Consider the following 21751-nt stretch of genomic DNA (forward strand, 5'->3'; position numbering starts at 1 on the left):
CCTCTTTTCTCACAATTAACTACATATATTGAAGCTGTTTTTCAAAAACTGACTACATCACCTTTAGGACGTGTTGGGGAACATCAATAGGTCCTGCCTCATTTGGATCTAATTAATGATCTTTCACCATATTATTGTTGTCATCTGAAATTGCCTCATACTTAGCAATTTCTTTTGGCTGTGTTTGGTTGCAATGCAAATAAATTTGCATTGATGCAAAACTATAATAGTGCAAATGGTTTGAGTATAAATTCTGACTTTTTCTTTTTTGCTTGTTTAATTTGATTGCAGTAAAAATGAAGTATATTAATACACGAAGTAGAATAAAGTAAAATCGAAAATAAAATTAAACAGGAATTTGCATTTTCTTCATTTGCACCCCCCATGTATTTGTACTAATGCAAATAAAATTGTAATGCAACCAAACACAGCCCTAAGTAAAAATCGTGTGGGTTGATTTTGGGGAGGAACGACACAAAAAAATGAAAGCGCGTGGGGCTGATTTGGGTGAGGGAAGGTAAAGTAAAAGTGAGAGATTAGTCAACAGGTGCAGTTCGGAAAGAAACACATGAAAATTTTATGATTTCTCAATCGGTGGAATGAGAGAGGAACGACTAAATATAACAAACACATTTTTGAAATTGGAACCAACCCAACTCTGAACTCTCTAAACCTCATTTTTCTTTTGTTTAGCTGAGCTTACGCTGTTTCTTCCACTTCGGTGTTGTTGTCTGTTTCCCAAACGTTGTCATCTCTCTCTCTCCTTTGTCATCTTTTTTTCTCCACTTCCAACGTTCTTCTTCTTCATCCTAAAAAAAAAAGGGAAAAATAGGATTTTTAAATTTTAAATGACTTTACATGTGTCTTTTCATTGATGAAGTACATGTTTAAGTCCTATAGGGTTAACGGCTAATACCAAGTCTTTTTAAAAAATTTACCTCTCAACTTTATTTTACCATCATAATTTACCTCTCAACTTTATTTCATACGGTCATACCTAAGAAAAAATTAGAAATTTTAATCTCCATATATAGGATCAATAAACAAGTAGTTTAATATATCTAATAATTATTAAAATATTAATTATTTTTTAGGATAAATTACGACCCCCAACCTGTACATTGGGGGTAATTAATTTTAGGAGAGGATTCGACTTCATTTCAGAGGGAGCAAGCGAGGTCAGTTCACCGAACCAGGGGAAAGTTTGTCTTGAAGTTTGGTTCTCAGTAAAATGTGTAGTTGGCGAAGGGGCAGTATGGTTTCAGTAGTTCAGTGAGACTATGTTCGGATTCTCTGCTGGCAATGCTTGATTTAAAGATTTGGAATCGCCCCCTAGCAACATGATCTGACACCGCACAGCTCACCATGAGACTGAGACCCACCATGTATGAGATGTGTAGTATCAGATTGTGTTGGTAAGAGGTGTTAGAACTTGGAACATATTTTGTTTGCAGGTGATATGTTCTCTGGCCCATAAGTTACCTTCTAATTCCAGGGCGGAGATGGAGTGGTGGTCTCCGTGTTGTAAATATATATATATATATATGTTTTTTTTTTTACTTGAACTAAGAAATATAAAAGTGTTTCCACGAAATACACATTGACAAGAAATCTAACCATTGTTAATAAACCATACAAACCTGTTTCCAAAATTAATTGCGGCAGATTCTAACTCAACATTTTCGAGTATAAATATTAAAATGTATTTATTCGTAAAAGGAATACAGATAGAAGATTGGCAATTGGTGTTATTATTCCACCCCATAAGATCGCGTAAGCCATACAATTCCCAACACAAGGGACAAAGATGCGCACCCATGGCTGACAACCATACAAATTTTTTTTTTTCATTTTTTATTCTTGCAAAATTATATCAATGCCATCATAAATGCTATAAACAGTTTTAATAAAGCTCCAAGTAATCTCCAGAAATCAAGTGCATCACTCTCAACTTAAATATTCTTTTTTTCTGGTAGGCAACATTTCTAGAGTATACGTGAGAAGGGAAAAAGTGAAAAAGCAATACAAATGAAGGGTTAACGGTGCCAGAGTTCTGAGATTGTATGTAACAGATTAGCATGTAGAGAATCCCGAAACAAAGTATAAAATAGAACACCCATGATGACAACTCAACCTGTATGGACATAGCCTTTCCTCCAAGGGTATCAGTTGGGTTCAGCTCCCCTGAATTATTCGAATTTCTATTGTGTAGTCAACAGAGCACCATTCCCAACCCGTCAGATCATAGGTTTGAATCACAGCTTCCTTCAAACACCAACTCAAAGAAACAGTTGCACTCCAAGCGTAAAAGTTGTACAGAAGTTTATGATTTACAGGAGACAGGAAAGCACGTGAGAGAGAGAGAGAGAGAGAGAGAGAGAGAGCAGGCAGCTATCAGCTAATATTGCAACCTCTCATCATTGTCAAAATGAAGGCACTCAATACCCTTGAGGGTGGACTCATAATTCTTTATGTTTGAGGTGTTCCTGCCAGAAGACGTGCGCCTGGGCTCTGAAGATCCAATGGGTGAACTTCTCTGACCACTTCCAACTTTGCGAAATGCTCCTGGGCTTGCTTCTGTGGCACGAGGCCGAGAAGGATCAGGCTCACCGCCCACAATTGCTGCATCACGGCTGCTAGAAACAGCAGCACGCCTTGAAGATCCACCTGTCCGCCCCAAATAAATAGAACTAGGCAACTGCCAGGAAGCAAGCACTTAAGGGTAAGTTTAAGTAACAACAGAAGAAGACGAACTGCAACGAAGCCACATCCCCAGGCTAAAAATGATCTAATTCCAGTGTCACATTCAGACATAAAATAAAGTTTAACTTCTAACAACAAAAATAATTACATAAATTAGATTTTTAGACTAGCCAAGAGGACGCAGGTGAAAGAGTGAAACAATACAGGAAGCATCATTCAATGAGATATCATCTCTACACTCTACAGCCTTTTTAACATCTTCACCAATAATGCCAATATTTGGCTTCATGTCCAGGCCATAAAAGTTGAATCAATTAAATCTGAATATTTTAACAGTTAACTGTCAGTGTTTGTACAAAAATTTTAAACATTAAATCTAATCATTCAGCTAAACATTTAAAAAGGTAAAAATTCAAAAATCTAAACGTCTTTTCACTTTTTTACCTTTCCGTCTTTACTTGCACACGTGCATGGCTCATCTATAATGGCATTAGCAAGGATGATTAATGTCACACTTAGTATTTGTAAATATATCCAAGTCTAATCCACCAACTGAAACCATGTTTCACACTATCCAGTCTAAGGCCTTGGTATAAAAAAGATTGCATTTGCTAATTGCAATGATATTCAGGGACTTGCAACGTGGTACCATTAAGCCATTAAGCATGCAAGATTGGACGCTTGATTTTTCCTATGAAATACAATAAAACATTTAAGCTAAATTCTGGTAGAACAAATACAAATAGTCGTGAACATTGGGTTACTAGCTTTAGTAATTTGTATAGGTACTTTTTCCTTAAAACCAAACACGGCCTAAAAGAGAAATGTGGAAAAAAAATAAAATAGTATACCCTCAAAATAGAGAGAAAAGAAATGGAAAAAATACTAGAACATGATTGTCAAGATAAATCAAGTAAGCTTTAAACAGGAACTGGGGGTAGTAGAAGCTATATTACAGCACAAATAATAGAAAATGAATGAAGCATCAAAGTGAAACCTGAGTAATGAATTATGATCATATATTGTGTCAATAACATATTGATCAAAACCAGCAAATTTATCACCAAAGTGCAGTATGAAAGTAAACCATTCCTCAATAGGCCATTTTGAATCATCAGTCCTCTGTCTTTAAATTCTGTTACCATAGTTTTAACCAAAATAACTTACCATAGCATCTTTAGTCAGTGCTGAATCATTTGCAACTGGGCTCTTCTGCTTCGATAAGCTTCCTGCATTTATAGCAGGTCCAGGAATTCTCCTACGCGAGGGATCTGTTGAAGACCATCCTGCTTGTCTCCCTTCTTCACCACCTAGGACAAAGTTACAGAAGCAGCATAAGCCCCATGCATATAGCTAGGAAGACACCACATCTTCAGTTGTGGTAAAGAGAATGGGGAAAAGAAGTCAAAACAAAACAACTAAACAAAATAAAAATAGGCATTTGTAAGAGAAAAATTGCCAGAAAGATGGACATTTTACACCAAGGGAACTAGGTTTGAGGCCTTAAAGGTTACTGTAATTGGGAGAACCTATGCAACAGGATCCACATCTATGCAAAGGCAGAATCTAGAAAGAAAGCATGCCTCCATTTCCCCAACAAAGATGAAACTTAATATGGGATAGAAAATATTATCAGATTTTTTAAAAGAAAAAAAGAATAATGAATGCAGAAAACTACCAGACTGTCTGTCAACATTTGCAACAGCAGGGGGCAACCCAGAGCTTGTCCCAGCACCAGGACCCTGTCAGCAGCAACCATTATTCAGACATCAATACTTTCAAGGGGAATACAAGGGAAATTTAATGCTAAAATGCCAATTACAAGAGCACGAGGAGGAGGAGTGGCAATTTGTGATTGCTGATACTTCAAAATGGTCCAGTCAAACACATAATCAAACTGAAAGCCTACAACATGAAATCAGAATCAGATAGAATGGAATTGATACTTGAAGTAGCTGAAAGATTTTGCTGCAACTTGAAAATTAGCACTACCATTATAGCTTTAAGATATATTTAATGCACAAGAAACAGATGCGTAAGTAAACTGGAACCTTCACGGATAAAAAGATCACGGAATATTCTTTTAAGATAAGCATAATCGGGCTTGTCATCAAACCGTAGTGAACGGCAGTAATGAAAGTATGAAGCAAATTCTGTGGGATAACCCCGACAGAGAGCCTGAGAAAGAAGCAATAAACATTTTATTCAGGGTTCAGATTTTACCAATGCTGAAACAAAAAAAAAAAAGATAACAGCCAGCAAACACAAGAGAATTACCTCTGATGAAGTGGAAATTTTCTTTTCACTAATCTTTTCATACTTTTGTTTCTTTGTTCCTGCTTTCAGACCCTGCCATGGAAGGCTACAAAGAAAAGGCACAACTAAAGATATTTTGTAAAGAAAGAAATTAAAAAATAATTAAAAAAGCTAGGAAGGGAACTCTACCTTCCTCTTAAGAAGTACATAAGAACATATCCAAGAGACTCTAAATCATCTCTCCGGCTTTGTTCTATGAAACCCAAGAACCGCATAACAAAACATAGAAAATGATTGGAGTTGCCACACGTGAGGTTTTTGAAATTGAACAAAACTAGAATGATAGACCGAGTAGCAAGCAATGAAAGGTAATAACACACAGACAATTTAATATACATACCAATGCCAAGGTGAGTATTCATGCTTGCATATCTTGCAGTTCCAGTCAAGTTCTTATTTTCTCTGAAATGTTTATGACAGCATGAGGTTTAAATTAATGGGCTTATGTATGTGTGCTTTGAAACCACAAGGAAAAAAAATGGTGATATCAACCAACTTTTAATAGAACCAAAACAATGATCTGGCTAATAAGAATAAGATAGCCAGATTTAGTAAAATTGTCATTCCATTTTTTTTGTTCATTTTTTCTCCAATCCAAGAATAACCAAACTCTTTTAAGTTCAAATACATTATACATGGAAAAGTTTTATTAACTTTCAAAAGTCAGCAATCTCTTACGCTCATAACTAGGAGATCATCTATTCTGTTCCAGTTTTTTTTGTCATTGTCTTCCCCTCGTTCAATATGATTATTAGAAAACAGTAAATGGTAGATGAGTAGAGGAAAAGTGCATTTGTCCCTTTATATAATATAAGAGAAATATGAAGTTACAATAATTATCATAAGATTTCTTTTTATAAATAATAAATAATGATTGTCATAGGAGTTAAGTAATATGAAACTGCAGGAAAGGGTGATTGAACTAAGACTAAGAGTCTAAGGGTACGTTTGGTAGCACCGATCGCACCTCCAACCACTGAAAAAGTTGTTTTACCAGCAGCTGGGGTTGTTTGGTGCAACCTCTGATCTGCCCAAAACATGCTACTCTCCTTATCTCAATCTACAGTGGTGTGCACTCTCTTTTTTTTGTTTCATTTTCTTTGTTTTTTCTATTTCATTCTTCCTAACCAGTTTAGGAAAAATATTTCAGCACTCTCCTTTTTTTGGTTTCATTTTCTTTGTTTTATCCATTCCATTATTCCTAACCAGTTTAGGAAAACTTTTTCAGGATCCTCATCATTCAGTTTACTTGTTCTAAGCACAAGTGTGTCTCCTACCATCTCACCCACAAACCATTTTTCCGGTTACTATTTTCCAGTCATTTTCATAGTGCTTCCCCCCTTCTGGGGTTGTTTGGTGCAACCTCTGATCTGCCAAAACATGCCACTCTCCATATTGCAAACTACAGTAGTGTGCATTCTCTTTTTGGTTTCATTTTCTTTGTTTTTTCTTTCAATTCTTCCTAACCAGTTTAGGAAAACTTTTTCAGGATCCTCATCAATCAGTCTACTTGTTCTAAGCACAACAAGCGTGTCTCTTATCATCTTCTTGCCCACAAACCATTTTTCCGGTTACTATTTTCCACTCATTTTCATGGTGCTTCCCCCTTTCATCTCACTCCAAATGGTGGTTACATACTTCCCCAGTACAATGCATTCCCAATACATGCTATTACAAACTATTACATACTTCCCCTACTACATCTGACCTGATATTTACAAGTTATTTTCTGCTTTAAATTCAAGATACATTGCGAAAAATGTGGATACTGAGCATTAATCAGACTTTTGAATGGTGTGTCCTTTATTCTTTATTTTCCGTAGTTTATTCTGGTCTGTAGGCTCTGTAGTTTGTTCCTTTATGGTTTTCATTTGCTGTAGCCAGTTCCTTGTCATATTGTTTCTTCTTGGATGGTTTAATAAAATTTATCTTTTGTACCAAAAGAAAGAAAAAGAAGATATGTTTTCGTTACAGGACATGTGTGAGATGTTGTTTTGACATATGTTATTATCCATGTTCATTAATTTTTATTTATTGTTCTCATATTTCCAGCTCTAGTAAATTGCCATCCTTCACATCTTTTTTTTTATCAATAATTGACATCTTCAGCATCATAATTCTGCTTCAAAACATGCTATTTTTTTAATACTATATTTTTTCACTTTTAATAGATTTTAATACTAACTTCCAATTTAAATGTCTTTTTTCAATTTGCATGCATTGTTTTTAATTAATTTATTAATTATTATTTTGTAATTTGTATATTAATCAGAATAGTATGTTAATTAATATTTTATTTTAACTTAATATATTAAATATTATTCTAATGTACTATTTGTTACTTCAATATATTTATCAAAAGAAAAAAAATAAAATATATGCATCACTATGTTGACATGTGCATAATAACCAAACAGATTCACCTATAGGGGCAAAAAAGTAAAATAGCCATTTCTCAGAGGTTACAGCATTCAGATTACTGAACAACTTCACTACATTCAGAAATCCAAAAAAGCAAAAAAAGCAAAGAAATCGAATGCTACCAAGAAGACTTTCATGATGGCAGTGAGTGAGTAGCTTTGCATACAAGGCATCTAGTGGCCATTAGCCATGGGAATCTCCAATGGCCAAAAGAGTCAACTTAAACTTTGATGGCTGTTCCATACTAAGACACTTCATATATGGGCAATATCTATAAGAAAACAAATGGGACAATGCTCTAAGATTTTCAGGCTCATAGGAAAAGGGACAGTATACAAGCAAAGTCTAGCGTCCATTCTTCAGGGATTAAAATTGGGGTTCACCTTGGGTTCAAACTACAAATATATACAACTTATAATCATACGGATGCAATCAACTGATGATGGACCTTGGAAACATTTAAACATCATTAGAGAGGCCAAGTCCTTGGCATGAAGAATAGGTTGTTCAATGGGATAACTAGATCTGCTAGTGCTAATTACTTGGCAGATAACTTCTCTTTTGAGAAGTGGTAGATGTAGGCTAATTGTACTGCTCCTATCTTCAGTATCTCTTCATCTCTAAGCAAGTGTTCAACACAGGTAATTGTTTTGCATTTGTACTTCTCCCATTAGCTCTAATGGAAGGGTTCCACTACCATTTACCATATAAATAAAGATTACTCAATCTGTTGCTGATAGGGGTGGCCACAAGCCAAGCTTTTCATGAGCTATTCGAGCTTGGCTCATGAAAAGCTCAATTCGGTTTGGTCTAAACCGAGCTTTGAGTTGAGCTTGAGACTAATATATAGGCATGTTTGCTAATCAAGCCGAGCTCGAGCCCAATAAAGCTCAGCTCATGAGGCTCACAAGCCTAATCAAGCTTTTATATATAATAAAAAAAATAAGATGTATATATTATAAAAAATAATAAAATAATAAATATACAATAAAAACTATTTTTTATATGTTAAATAAAAAATAATTTATATATATATATATATATGTTTTTATTTTTATAAAATGTTTGGCCCACAATCAAGCTCAAGCCAAGCCAAGCCAAGCTTGGACTTGTAAGCTTTTGATTCGAGCTGAATTCGAGCTCAAGTCTCTAGCCCAAATCAAGCTCAAGCTTGAGCCTAATAGTTTATTGGCAAGCCGAGCTCAAATAGCCATATATTCGGCTCGGCTCGGCTCGAATCCACCCTTAGTTGCTTATCAAAAATATTATTTGGATATTAACTTGAAAAGATAACAATTACAATCAACGAATATAAGAGGAACATAATCCAACAATCTTTGACACTGCAAACGTGTACAGTGATGTTGATAAAGACGCATCTGTAAACAAACCATGAAAGAACCAATAAAAAAACAACAAAATTAGAAACAAATTGCACGTAAATTTTCTCCTTAGGATGCCCGACAATATCATAAGAAACAAGATTGATAAAGAAAAATATCACAAGAAACAAGTCAGATTATGAGTAACAATCAAAAAACAAGTTAGAACATGAATTTCAAATGTTAAAGAAATCTTTCAGCATTAATCTAAATAGAAATCAGCTGACCACACATGATGTCTCAAACTCTTGAACTGTGAGCAACGGCAAGCTTATCTTAAGTATTTTACACCACATACCTATAAGGAATGTGTTGGTGGGTTGAAGTATCTCTATACTTCTTAGCCAGACCAAAGTCAATGATGTAGACCTATGTGCAAATGAAACAGCAGATAACACATCAAAAAGATCTTCTGAATGTTGTTAATAATGAAACATGAAGTTATGTTTAAAACCAAAACCTGATTAGCACGCCTCCCCAAGCCCATGAGGAAATTGTCTGGTTTTATGTCTCGGTGTAGAAATGACTTGGCATGAACAAATTCAACTCGATTTATCTGACATTGAGTTATGACCAGTAAAATTGTCATACATAGTGAAACTGAAAAAAGTATATAAAACTTTAGAGAATACACAAGCTATATATGGAAACCAACCATTTGATCTGCAAGCATAAGAACAGATTTCAAAGAGAGTTTTCTACTGCAAAAGTTGAACAGATCTTCAAGACTAGGTCCAAGTAAATCCATCACAAGTACATTATAGTCTCCTTCAACACCAAACCATCTTACGTTTGGAATTCCAGCTGTCAAAGTTGAAAAATTCATGAAAGTGTATTTCAAGCAAGTGTATGAAAACTCTCAATAAAAAAGCAAATGAAAGTACAAGAAGCAATGGTTTTCATTACTTCCTCCTTGGAGGATCCTGTACAACTTTGATTCATACAGCAATTGTGGATGCTTTGTCTTAACATTTTCCTGAAACGAATAAACATAGTAAGCACCTTATGCAGAAAAGGCATAAATTAATACCAATTGAAGTAATTGAAGAATCATACAAGTGCAATTGGTCAATGCAATACATTTCATGTTAACGCTACTAAGATTATGCCTCTCTATACCATCAATTGACAGTATTGGATCTCAGTTGTCCTTTTGAACTATAGTCTGTAAATGTTTTCTTACTGATCAGTTTGAGAATTGAGATTTCATACATGATCAGCTAGTTAACTGACTAGTAAATTGAGGGCCAAAGCAACTGCAAACTCGACAAGTGGCTATGCCCATGATGTGGTTGTGTAGGATGATTAAATGTTGACTAGGTTGCCCAGGTTGCCAAACAACTATCTTGCCTAGTTGACTACAAATTTATTTCAAATTTTGAGGTCTTACTTGTTAATGGTTCTCTGTAGCTATAACAGTATCATATTATATGCATGTTAACTGCTTTCAGCATCAGTTATGGGCTTATGGCACATTACAAATAGAAATGACACTTGGCAGAGCAGTTCTTAAGGTTTTTTCCAATCAGTGATGGGTGGTACGAAGTTGCCATAAATAACAGAACCAGATTAAGGAGTCAAGGTCTCTCTCTCACACAAAAAAAAAGGAGAAAGAAAAGAAAAAACAGACTGCCAATTCTTATTTTATTGCATTTGCATTTTTATTAACCTGTATATTGTATATGAGATTATGTCACTATTTTAAACTTCAGAAGAAAACTTTTTTGAGAATGACTAGAGGGTGTCCACCTAGGGAGATAAAAGTAATTGATCATTGCCATATTTCAATGACTCAATGAGAAGGCCATTATCCAATGATGGTCCCAGTTATCAGGGGCCTTGGACCCTGGGAGGGTAGAATAGATATGGACCAAATCAATGGCATTTTTTCCACAAAGTTAACTCTCTCAGACTCGAATCTGTTTTCTCACATTTGTCATCCCAAGATTTTACAATTACACCAAGCAATGGCTCCTATTTCATTGACTTCCAAACATGATTATAAATTCCTAACTCTCTTCATCTAAGTGCCCACAACTAAATAAATACAAGTACAGTGAGAGCATGTCTTAATCATAATTGTCAAAGCGTCACCTAGGCAATAAGGCATTTTCTTATGGTTGCCTTGTCACTGATCTTGTGTAGAGGTGTGTCAGTCTTAGGTATAATTTCTGCTATGCCATTTTATATTCTACAGATAAGGGCAAAGCAGCAAAGGGCATTGTGAACAACTAATTTCAATTTAAATGGACACAAAACGGGCTTAGTAACATGTTCACTATAATAGAACCCATGGTATTCATCATAAAAAGCTTCCTCGCCCAGTTCCTTTCCTCTAAATCTCTATAAGCAAAACAAGTATCATCCCTCTCTTTGTACTTGTAGTAAAATATTTCTGTCCCTTCATTTGCTTTTTTTCCTCTGCACTACACTTCCATCCTTTTATTTTTCCCCTTTTTTCTACACTTAACCCTATTCCTCTGTCACATTAAACCTAACAAGGGCCCCATCCTCCTTGGTCGTTTCTTTTTTCTATTCTATAATTTAAACACAAACACACAATATATGCATTTTCTATTTCTCTTTATGTATCCCTCTCGCATGAACAGAATACAGGCAGGGTTCCGTACAGTTGCTTTTTCATAGGTTATGTAATTTTTGCTTTCCAGTCACTTTTAATGTTTGATTCTTGCTACATTAACTAAGGGGACAAGATAAAGTTAACCAAAGCTTCTTTATGAAATGATCATCACCTAAGAGGGCACCTAGTCGCCAAAAAATCAAACATCTTAGAAAATTAAACACTCTCCACAGCTGATTCTGCATGAGAAACGTTACTGAATCGAGGATATTGTAACTCATTTCTTAATAGCTTCTACGTTGCGTAGATGCCAAGCTTTGGAACCAGTATTTACTGTTTTGATTTATACCATGTGAATGATACCTCTTTAAACTTTTCTTGAAGTAAGCACGATGAATTTACATTAACGTGAACAGAAGAGCCAAACCCATGTCAAATATAGCTCTTCAAATTTGTCAATTTTCCCCAGCCCCCTTTCTTTTGCTTCAATTGTGCATATGTTTGTATTGTTCGGTTAGATATAGAAGGAAGCGCAGAAGAGCAGCTGTATTACCACGAACAAACTTAAAGAATAAAGAAACTTTCCTAAAGAACATCAAATTAACAGAGGAGAAACATCGTTGAAACGTTTTATTAATTAAGAAGGCTGGTGAAAGATTCTACTTACGAGCTTAATAGCGACCTCTTCATTGGTCTGAATATTAGTACCTGAAAAAAAAAAAGAAAACAAAATAGAAATCAAGGAATGCCAACCTTAATGTCAACAAAATCATAATAAAAAGAAGGAAAATAACAGGGAGAGAGAAAGAGAACAGAATAATCAAACCAAGATAGATCTCCCCAAAGGACCCGCTACCGATCTTACGACCCAGCCGGAACTTGTTCCCCACACGAGGCTCCATCAACGAAATCCCAATCCACACTCACAACCAAAACCCTAACTCCAAAGAAAATCGAGGCCTCCACCCGAACCCTCCCAACCGATTTACCCCCTCCAATTCTCCGAATTCAACAACGAGCAAAGGCTGAAAGCATTAAGCCGGTCAACGCCCATCGCAACAGAACCAGGAGGAAACGCAGAAACAAGCAGCAGATTGAAAGGCAGTTTGACGACAGAAATGGAAGATTGACTGAAGCGAACAGGGAGAGATCGAACGGTGGAGGGTGAGATTGGGAGATCTAGGGTTCACCCCTTCGGGCTTATATCAATGGAGGTTTGGGTTACAGAGAGAGGGAGGAGGACGGAAGGAAGAAGGAAGAAAAGAGGAGGAAAGGAAGTAGAGGCGTCATGATATCACCCCCTCATCACGCTTTGATCCAATCGAAGCGGACTTTCAAGAACGGACAATTACAATAGGGTTTTTTCTCACTCTTTCTATCATTTTTTTTCTTTTTTTTGTATTTTCTTTCTTCCTTCTAATTTATATTTATATTTACCTCCCATTTCACGCGCTATCCCACTCGCCCCTCGGTTCTAGTCTACTAGTCTAGCACTAGAGCCAGAGGACAGAGGTGCACCCCAAAAAGAAAACGATGAGCCCAAAATGAGAACTTTACGGCCCACTAAACTGCCGAGGGCCCATTTCACCTGATTGCCTAACCAGCTTCGGCCCTACACGAAGTGTCATGAGCCCACTTCCCACCACCTCTTCAGCTCTTCCGCGTCCGTTCAAGGTTCAACCTACCTAGGGAACTGACACTTTTCATAGAGCCAGTCCGGATGTAAGCAGTAAGCACGATAGTACGATATTCTATAGCGGGCGAAACACGCGAGACAGAGGCAACCTGAGTCCTGAGAATCTTGCTGGCCAGAAATAGAACGAGGGTCGTAAATTTGACAAAAAGAATCTCAGCCGTCCAAGAGACCGCTGACAAGAAATGTAGCCCCAGGTCCCCCTAGAAGGGAGAAGATTGTGTCTGCAAACTCTAGGATCTATAGAAGATTGTAACGTGGCACTGTCTGTCAACTGATCAATTAATCAAACGGTTGGGATCAATTACCGTAGTACTGATGTTTTACATTGGAAAACATCGATGGTCGGTGCTCGGTGGGTCTCGACTCGAGGTTGATGAGTTGAATGAATCTTGACCGCATTGCTTGTCTTCAGCCGGACTGACGAACGTGGCAAAGTTGCTCATTTGTTAGGCCGGGCTTGGGCTTTTTTTAGTTTCGAGAAATCGGGATTATCTCTGGACTGACGATGGAAAAGAACACACAAAGTACAGACAAATGAGGACAAAGCGGCTTTGAAAACGCGGATAGGAGAGAAACGCTAGCAAACGACCAGTTTATGGCTTTATGCATTGCAACTCTCTGCTTTCCTTGACGTGTGGAAAGACATGCTGGGCCTCACCATGTCTGTAGGGCGAAGAATCCAAGAGTTGTACAAATATAATTTAATTAATTAATTAATTAATTAAAATTGGGTTTTTTTATTTTATTTTGTCATTTCAGGAATTGAAATCAATCAAAGATTTTGATTTGATTTTGATATCGTGATAAGCTAATCTCGTGGAAGTGGAAGTATGGAACCATCGACCACAACCAGGCATTTGAAAATCAGATCCATTACCCAAATTAGGGAATTGAAGTTTAGAGCTTGTTTAATTAATCCGCATCTTTGTGGGGGATCCACTATCTTCAGGTTTGCTGACGGTCGGGATGGCAATGTTAATATGTGGGGCCCATTTAAAGAGAAAAAAAAAAAAAAGTAAGAATAATTAATTCACGTTAACGAATACAATGAAGCTTTGTTTATATGATTTCAATTTCTCTGACAAACAAGGTTTGGAATTAAGTATGGGCCCCAGGTTTCATGTAATGATGTCAGAAAAAAATATATATATCATTATTAGTTAACTGAGATGAATTGACAAGTAAAAATGTAGTAAGCATTATATGTGAAATTTGGTTGGTCAGAAGTGCATTCTCACTAAAGCTATGTTTGGTTTGAAGGAATAGGTAAGAAAACGAAGGAAAAAACAGAAAAAAATATATATATACAAGATTTAAAAAGGTTTTTTTATCTTTCTCTTTCTTTTCTTCATTTTCCTTCAAATCAAACATAGGCTAAAAGTCTTCTAATTATCTATACAAGACTCGGCTTCAGTACTCGTATTTACACTGCTTTCATAGCCTTTTACAGTTGTATATTGTAATTTGTAAATATGTTTGTATTTGTGGCTCAGTTTGAAAGGAGTATAAATATAAATATGTATTGCATAAATATATACAAAATAATATAAAATAAAAGGTTTTACACTATAAATTTATATTTGTATTCCTTCCAAATTAAGTCTGTATATTTTTTATGGAGCAAATATTTCCAATGCAAAACTGTAAGTTTGATTGATAAAAAGCGATTCTGATATCATATATTCTTTACATTAGCTTTGCTTGCATGTTTTTTTTTATTTTTTTTATTTTGGGGCTATCAATGTGTGAGATTGGAGAAGATGGTTTCTTGGTTCTTCGTCCATTAATGAAACCTTGAAAGGATGAATTGAAAGAGCAACAAGGAAAAGAGCTCCCGACCAGCATAGCATAATCAATCCATCAATGAAAAAATCTTGTGATAATTATTAAAAAAAAGAAGAAGAAATCTTGTGATCTATACAATTCAATAGTTATTGTGGGGAATCCTGATTTTCTTATGGAACCCATTTCCCCTTAAAATTAATTGATTTGTGAAGTTCTGAATGGCTTAAATTTGTGTAAGTTGAAATATTATTGTGGGGAATCCTGATTTTCTTCCAAAGTCTAATCAACGCTCACTTCAAAGATGATTTGAAGGAAAGAAAACGCTTGCTGATAACTTGGTTCTATGGTGTAGTGGTTAGCACTCTGGACTTTGAATCCAGCGACCTGGGTTCAACTCCCGGTAGGACCTTTTCTTAGTCTCAGACCATAACTCCTTTTGCAATTATTAAAATGGGACAGGTGGCAAGTAATAGAAGCTCAAATATGGTGGCCCATTACTAGCTAAGAAGGCTCTCTTTATTAGCTTTGTGAAAACAGGGCCTACACCCACCTGACTTTCGTGGTTCTTTTCACTTGGAATACTTGATGTAATCCTGATTTAGAAATAGCAGAAGGGATTTCATTTTAATGTACCAAAACCCAAGCATTCTGCATTCATTTGTCCTCATGCTCACACACCTTCTGCTTCTGGTAGCTCGGGTGGCTTCCTCATCTGCAGGTTGGTGGTATTTTGGTCATCTGCAAAACAACTATTACTTGAGGCTATTTTGAAAATATCAATCAATATACATATATCTATGTATTAAGAGTATATGATAGGTAAAATTGTAATTTTGCATTTTCTAGGTTGCCATTTGACCAACCATCTCTGTCAGGTGTCAGCAGTGAGTGAGAGAGTCTTTGGGGGAGGTTTGAGAGATTATCAGCAAAGGGAAAGGGAGGTTTTAGCTGATTTCCTTAAAAAAAATCAGTAGGTTGGGTCACTGATATTACTCAGCCAATGACCCAGTAATTGAGATGGTCACTTGGCATTTTAGGTATAAGGGGTCATTTATTAATAGCTGAAATGGCTGAACTGAAACAATAAGTAATCAATCCAATTCCAGCCATAGTCATTAAGGAACTCACTACCTCCCGAATCACTTACTCACCCAAAGACAAATGCAATAAGTTATAAAGCCATTCAATTCAGCCACTTTATTTGTTGTCAATTCACCAAAAACTGCCCATTCCATTCACTATGAGACCAAAAAGCCAGCAATTAGTTAAAAAGAAAGAAGTATTAAATTCCCAATTTCTTTATTTTATCTGAATTCGTTGTGGGGTGTGGAACAGGTCCCCTTTGCCTCTTTGCCTTGGATTGGTTCATGGTCCAAAATTTCGGATCTGTTAATAATTGGATTGGCACCAGGTCTACCTCAATGTGGGTTGACAAAAAGGACCTGAACCAATTATATGACTACACATGAGCGTGTATGTATGTAGAGGCCGTTGCTTGGTCCAATTGTGAAATCTCGGGTTGACAAGTGTGAGAATGCAGGTTCAATTGAGGATTACCACTTCATGCAGAAAACGCCAGGGTTTGTATTCACACTAGTCCACCCTGCTGAGGTTCTGTTTGGATAGTTGGGATAACTGCGAAGTCCTTTCCATCTAATGGACAAGAAATTTGGTCTTAAAGCTCTAATTAGCCCATTGAAGTTTGAGATAGTCTGAGAATCCATGAGATTTTATGGTCACACCAACCGGCAGCACACTACGGTGCAATCATAGGCAGCAACGCGCACAACTGACTGCACAGCCGCAAGCACCGCCTGGCGGCGCCGCACAGCAGCACGCACCAACGACAGCGCGTAGCACGCACCACCCGATAGCGCACAGCACACACTACCCGGCAGCAGCGCGCACCGCACGCACTGCACGGCAGCACGCACCGCGCACATGCCCGGCACCGCATGGCAGCGACACCATGAGTCGCATGCACGCACTGCGCGGCAGTAGCACTGCGCACACACACAACGCGGCAGCGGCACCATGAGCCGCGCACACGCACCCGACAGCAACAGCAGAGCGGGGCCCACACGACAGCTCATAAAGGTGGGCCCACCCTTATCTGGACACGTCAAGCCAACTTGCCGCCAGCTTACCTTATCCTTATCTTATTCCTTATCCCTTATCTTTATCTTATCTTAAGTAAGAGTGAGTTACCATTAGGAGTAGGTAATTAGGAGTTTGAGTTTAATTAGGAATTTCCTTCTGTAATCTCCTATTTAAGGAGCTACGAATTGAAATAAAGCAGTCAGTTTTCCAGCCAAGAAAATAGTGAGGAGAGTTCGGGTGGTCTCTTGGACAAATCACCCCAAGGGAGAGTCCGGGTGGTCTCTTGGACAAATCACCCATTCAATTTCCGCAATAGGGTCTGCACGCAAGGGAAGGCGCAAGGGGAAGCAAGACTTTCGCACCGTGGACCGGCCCGTGGCGGGATCCTACGCGCGAGACCATAACAAATTGGTATCAGAGCCAAACGTCATGGGCGATATGGAACAGTTGTCTTCCAAGGTCCACGAACTGGAACACCAACTTGCAGAAACCAGCATGGAGGTTCATGAAGTCAGGGAAGACATCCGGGAGATGCGACGCCTGCTGGAAGCATTCCTCTCCAACAAAGAAATGAGTTCGGAGGGAATCGCCAACACCAACAGACACCATCCGGACTGGGCAGAGGCATGCAGCGAACAACAGATCGCTGCCCCTACAGCCGCAGTTATTTCCAAGGATCAGCGCAGGGAGGATGAAACTGTGAAGTCTCCTCCTTTGGCCGAGGACGATGTCACGAACATTGCAGTAGAACCTGCAGAATGTGCTCCTTTGACGAAGACAGGTGGGCTGGGTGATGTTGCTGGGGCTTTACCGAAGGCCTTGGCTCGGCGTGGACATAAAGTTATGGTTGCGACACCACAGAATGGTAACTACATAGAAATCCAATAAACAGGAGTGTGCAAGAGATGTAAGGTGGAGGAGTAGGATATAGAGGTAATTTTCTTCCAAACTTATATTGATGGCATGGATTTTATGTTCATGGACAGCCCTATGTTTCGTAATATTGAGGAAAATATATATGGGGAAGGCTGAGAGGATATTTTAAAATGCATGGTTCTCTTCGGTAAGGCCGCTCTTGAGGTCCTCTACTGTAAGCATAACCGGTGCATTTTTATGATCCACAACATAGCACACCGGGGTCGTGGTCCAGTACGTGATTTCTGTTATGTGGATCTTCCACAAAACTACTTCAAACTATATGACCCAGGAGGTAGGGAACACCTCAATGTTCTTGCGGCTGGCCTAAATGCAACCGATCGTGTAGTCACTGTAAGCCATGGTTACGCTTGGGAGCTGGAAACTAAAGAAGGTGGTTGGGGTCTGCATCAAATAATCCAGCTTTATGCACTAAGCTACGGGGTAGTCCCTGTTGTTCATACCGTTGGTGGACTGAGAGACAGTGTGCAGTCGTTTGAATCATTCGCAGAATTCCAAGCCATGTATCCGGAATTCGAGCTTGAGGACAAGCTCGTAGTCCAGGAGGGGTGTAATGTTATGATCACACCAACCGGCAGCGCACTATGGCGCAATCATAGGCAGCAGCGCGCACAACTGACCACACAGCAGCAGGCACCGCCTGGCAGCGCCGCACAGCAGCACGCACCAACGACAGCGCGCAGGACGCACCGCCTGGCAGCACGCAGCACGCACCGCCCGACAGCACCGCACGAAGGCACGCTCCGCCCGCCAGGCAGCAGCGCGCACCGCACGCACTGCACGGCAGCACGCACCGTGCACACGCCCAGCACCGCACGGCAGCGGCACCATGAGTCGCGTGCACGCACTGCGCGGCAGCAGCACTGCGCACACACACCGTGTGGCAGCGGCACCATGAGCCGCGCGCACTTACCCGGCAGCAGCAGCAGAGCGGGGCCCACACGACAGCTCATAGGGGTGGGCACACCCTTATCTGGACACGTCAAGCCAACTTGCCGCCAGCTTACCTTATCCTTATCTTATCCCTTATCCCTTATCTTTATCTAATCTCATCTTTATCTTATCTTAAGTAAGAGTGAGTTACCATTAGGAGTAGGTAATTAGGAGTTTGAGTTCAAGTTGGAGTTTGAGTTTAATTAGGAATTTCCTTCTGTAATCTCCTATTTAAGGAGCTACGAATTGAAATAAAGCAGTCAATTTTCCAGCCAAGAAAATAGTGAGGAGAGTTCGGGTGGTCTCTTGAACAAATCACCCCAAGGGAGAGTTCGGGTGGTCTCTTGGACAAATCACCCATTCAGTTTCCGCAATAGGGTCTGCACGCAAGGGAAGGCGCAAGGGGAAGCAGAACTTTCGCACTGTGGACCGGCCCGTGACGGGATCCTATGCACGGGACCATAACACCTTAGGGTGGTTTGAGGAGTTCTTAACCTCTCCATCATTAATTTGTTGAGAAGCCTTAGCTATTCTTATAATATTGAAATCCTATAAAAATGTCAAATATTAAGCAAGGATCAGTTTTGGTTCTTTAGGCTGTGTTTGGTTGTAGATCAAATCTTCACCAGGTGCAAAATTTGTGTCCGGTGCAGTTTTGCTTTTGTTTATTTGTAATTATAGTTTGGATCCCTACTTGATGCAAAAATTTTACTTTTTATCACATCTGTACCCATTGGCAGTGTAAAATTTGTATCCCAAAAACTGATGCAAAATTAGCCCCAACATCCTCCTATCTCAATTTGTTCTCACCAAAAACGATCGCATCATCTTGCATCCTACATTTTTCCTACATAAATAGTCCTCCTCGCACCTTCATTTTTTTTTTCATTCAAAATGGAGGTCACCTCATTTTACTTCTTACATTCACCCTTTTGCACTCCCATGCATTTAGACCGATGCAAATGAAATTTGTTCTGCAACAAAATGAAGCCTTATGGATTATAAAGGTTATGGGTTTGGGACTGACCAAAGGTTTGTGTGGTTAGAATTCTCAGTAGGTCTGATGTAATGGACGACAGAGCTAAAAATAGGTCATTTTTCTATACCACGAATAAGTGGGCAAACACATCCTTAAATCCTGACTATAATACTCTAAAGTTTTCAGTAGTTCTCAGTAGGTCTGGTGTAATGGACGACAGAGCTACATTTTTCAGTTGTTTGGTCATGTTCTCTCTTCTCTGTGTAGTCGTGCTTGAATATCAAACTGATTATGGGCTATTAACATTCCACCAATTAGGCTTTTGAGCTGTAACTATGATTCATTTTATTTCAGTGCTTTGAAGATTTTGTGGGTTTAATAAGGATTCCAAATGTTAACACTTCATCATACATTCACCGTTGAGCCCAGATTTCTTACAAACTTTTCCTATTCATTCTCTATTTGCTGTGAATTGGAATTACACATCTCTTAATTCATAACAGAGATATATGGCTCCAATTTATGGCGGGTAGAGAGTGGATAGGAAAAATTTGTAGGAAATCCCGAGTGCTCATTATTATGCTTGGGCCAAGTAACACGGAGTAGGTAACTGTTTTTTTTTTTTGTGTGTGTGTGTTTGTGTTGGACTTTAAGAGCTTGTGGTGTTTGTGCATGTGATACAATTTACAATAATTTATCATTGTTTTGAGCAGATGGGCTCTATTAGGAATCCAGATATGGGAGTGGAATCCAATTGAGCTTTAATGGAATAACTTGGATTCATGAGCTGAATATTTATTCAAACTCGAAGTAAAAAATAGAGTTCAGATCAAATTCGGATATAGGAGATTTTAGTTAAACCGAGTTAAGACATGCTGAAGCTCAGCTCATATGATTCAATTGCAATATTATATAGATCTGATCCCAACAAGCTAATGCAGTTATACATCAAGAACATCTCACCATGAAGGACAAAGACAAGGGAGATGCTCCCCATGTATGACGGTAATGACTTGTTGAGATGAGAACCCAATTCTTCCATTAGGCACCATATAGGACACTCAAAGTGAAAACATCCCTCTCTTTTGAGAGAAACAAATTTTTTTAGTAATTGTTTGGCATGGTGCTGGGAACATTACACTATTTTCCGAGAAAAATGGTGTTGGGCATGTACTTATTTTTTATTTGAAATCAGTGCTGCTACATGAAACCGAATCATCCCCCACAACGTCCCACAGCATATATCCACTGTGTATTGGGAGCATCTCCCAATGATGATATCATCATTCCTGGTATTATCATTGGGAGATGTTCCCAATACACAGCGGGGATGTGCTTTGGGACGTTGTAGGGGGCAGTCTTGTGGGTTGGGGGGGGTGCAACGTTTTCAACATTGATTTTATTATCCAATGTCCAAGATCATGCCACATCATTGTGTTGTTGGCAGCAATGAACCATTTTCTCAGAAAACATCAAATTTGACGTTACTCCAGACCACACTTTCTCAATTTCCAAGGCATGGTCTAAAATAATATTTAAAAAAAAAAAAAAACGATACCAAACAAAAGAACGTTGCTTCCAGCACCATTTTCTTAAAAAACGGCATCGATACCAAACACCGCCTTAAACTTGCTCTGATTCTATATAAATGATAGTACAACGTCAGTACAAACACTTGTACTTGAAAACACAACGCAGCAGCCATTCGAAATACAACTGGCTTAGGTCGATCCTGCATGCGGCATTATATTTGCAAAGTAACAGGATTTCCATCCGCCATACATTATAAAATTGATGAATGACCAAATAATTAATAAACAAGTAGGGTGTAGAATGCCAAACAAATCACTACAGCCAAAGCAATTGAATACACTCACAACATTAAAATGAATGTTCATCTTGTTCAGACAATAACATAG

General features: G+C 38.4%; 1 protein-coding gene and 1 non-coding gene across 2 annotated transcripts; one reads left to right on the forward strand and one right to left on the reverse strand.

Moving 5' to 3' along the window:
• Positions 1-1919: 1919 nt before the first annotated feature.
• Positions 1920-13021, reverse strand: LOC104586665 (casein kinase 1-like protein 2). Its single transcript, XM_010243965.3, has 14 exons — positions 12230-13021; positions 12071-12111; positions 9729-9798; positions 9478-9626; positions 9283-9378; positions 9121-9191; positions 5360-5421; positions 5149-5212; positions 4981-5065; positions 4755-4881; positions 4526-4608; positions 4382-4445; positions 3871-4013; positions 1920-2698 (listed from the first exon to the last, which is right to left on the reverse strand). The coding sequence occupies exons 1-14, from the start codon at positions 12303-12305 to the stop codon at positions 2399-2401; spliced, it is 1431 nt and encodes a 476-aa protein (XP_010242267.1). The 5' UTR covers positions 12306-13021; the 3' UTR covers positions 1920-2398.
• A 2200-nt stretch (positions 13022-15221) lies between these two features.
• Positions 15222-15293, forward strand: TRNAQ-UUG (transfer RNA glutamine (anticodon UUG)). Its single transcript has one exon. It is a non-coding gene; the product is annotated as a tRNA-Gln (tRNA).
• The last annotated feature ends 6458 nt before the right edge of the window (positions 15294-21751 follow it).

Source organism: Nelumbo nucifera, chromosome 6, assembly GCF_055504915.1.
Source record: "Nelumbo nucifera cultivar China Antique chromosome 6, China Antique-T2T, whole genome shotgun sequence".
NCBI classification, from domain to species: Eukaryota; Viridiplantae; Streptophyta; class Magnoliopsida; order Proteales; family Nelumbonaceae; genus Nelumbo; species Nelumbo nucifera.

Coding starts and splice junctions, on each gene's coding strand:
- LOC104586665 (XM_010243965.3), bottom strand. CDS start 12,305: ATGGAGCCTCGTGTGGGGAACAAGTTCCGGCTGGGTCGTAAGATCGGT. Junction 4,446..4,525: donor CTCCTCCTCCTCGTGCTCTT/GTAATTGGCATT, acceptor TGCTGCTGACAG/GGTCCTGGTGCTGGGACAAG. Junction 4,014..4,381: donor AAATGTTGACAGACAGTCTG/GTAGTTTTCTGC, acceptor ACTTTGTCCTAG/GTGGTGAAGAAGGGAGACAA.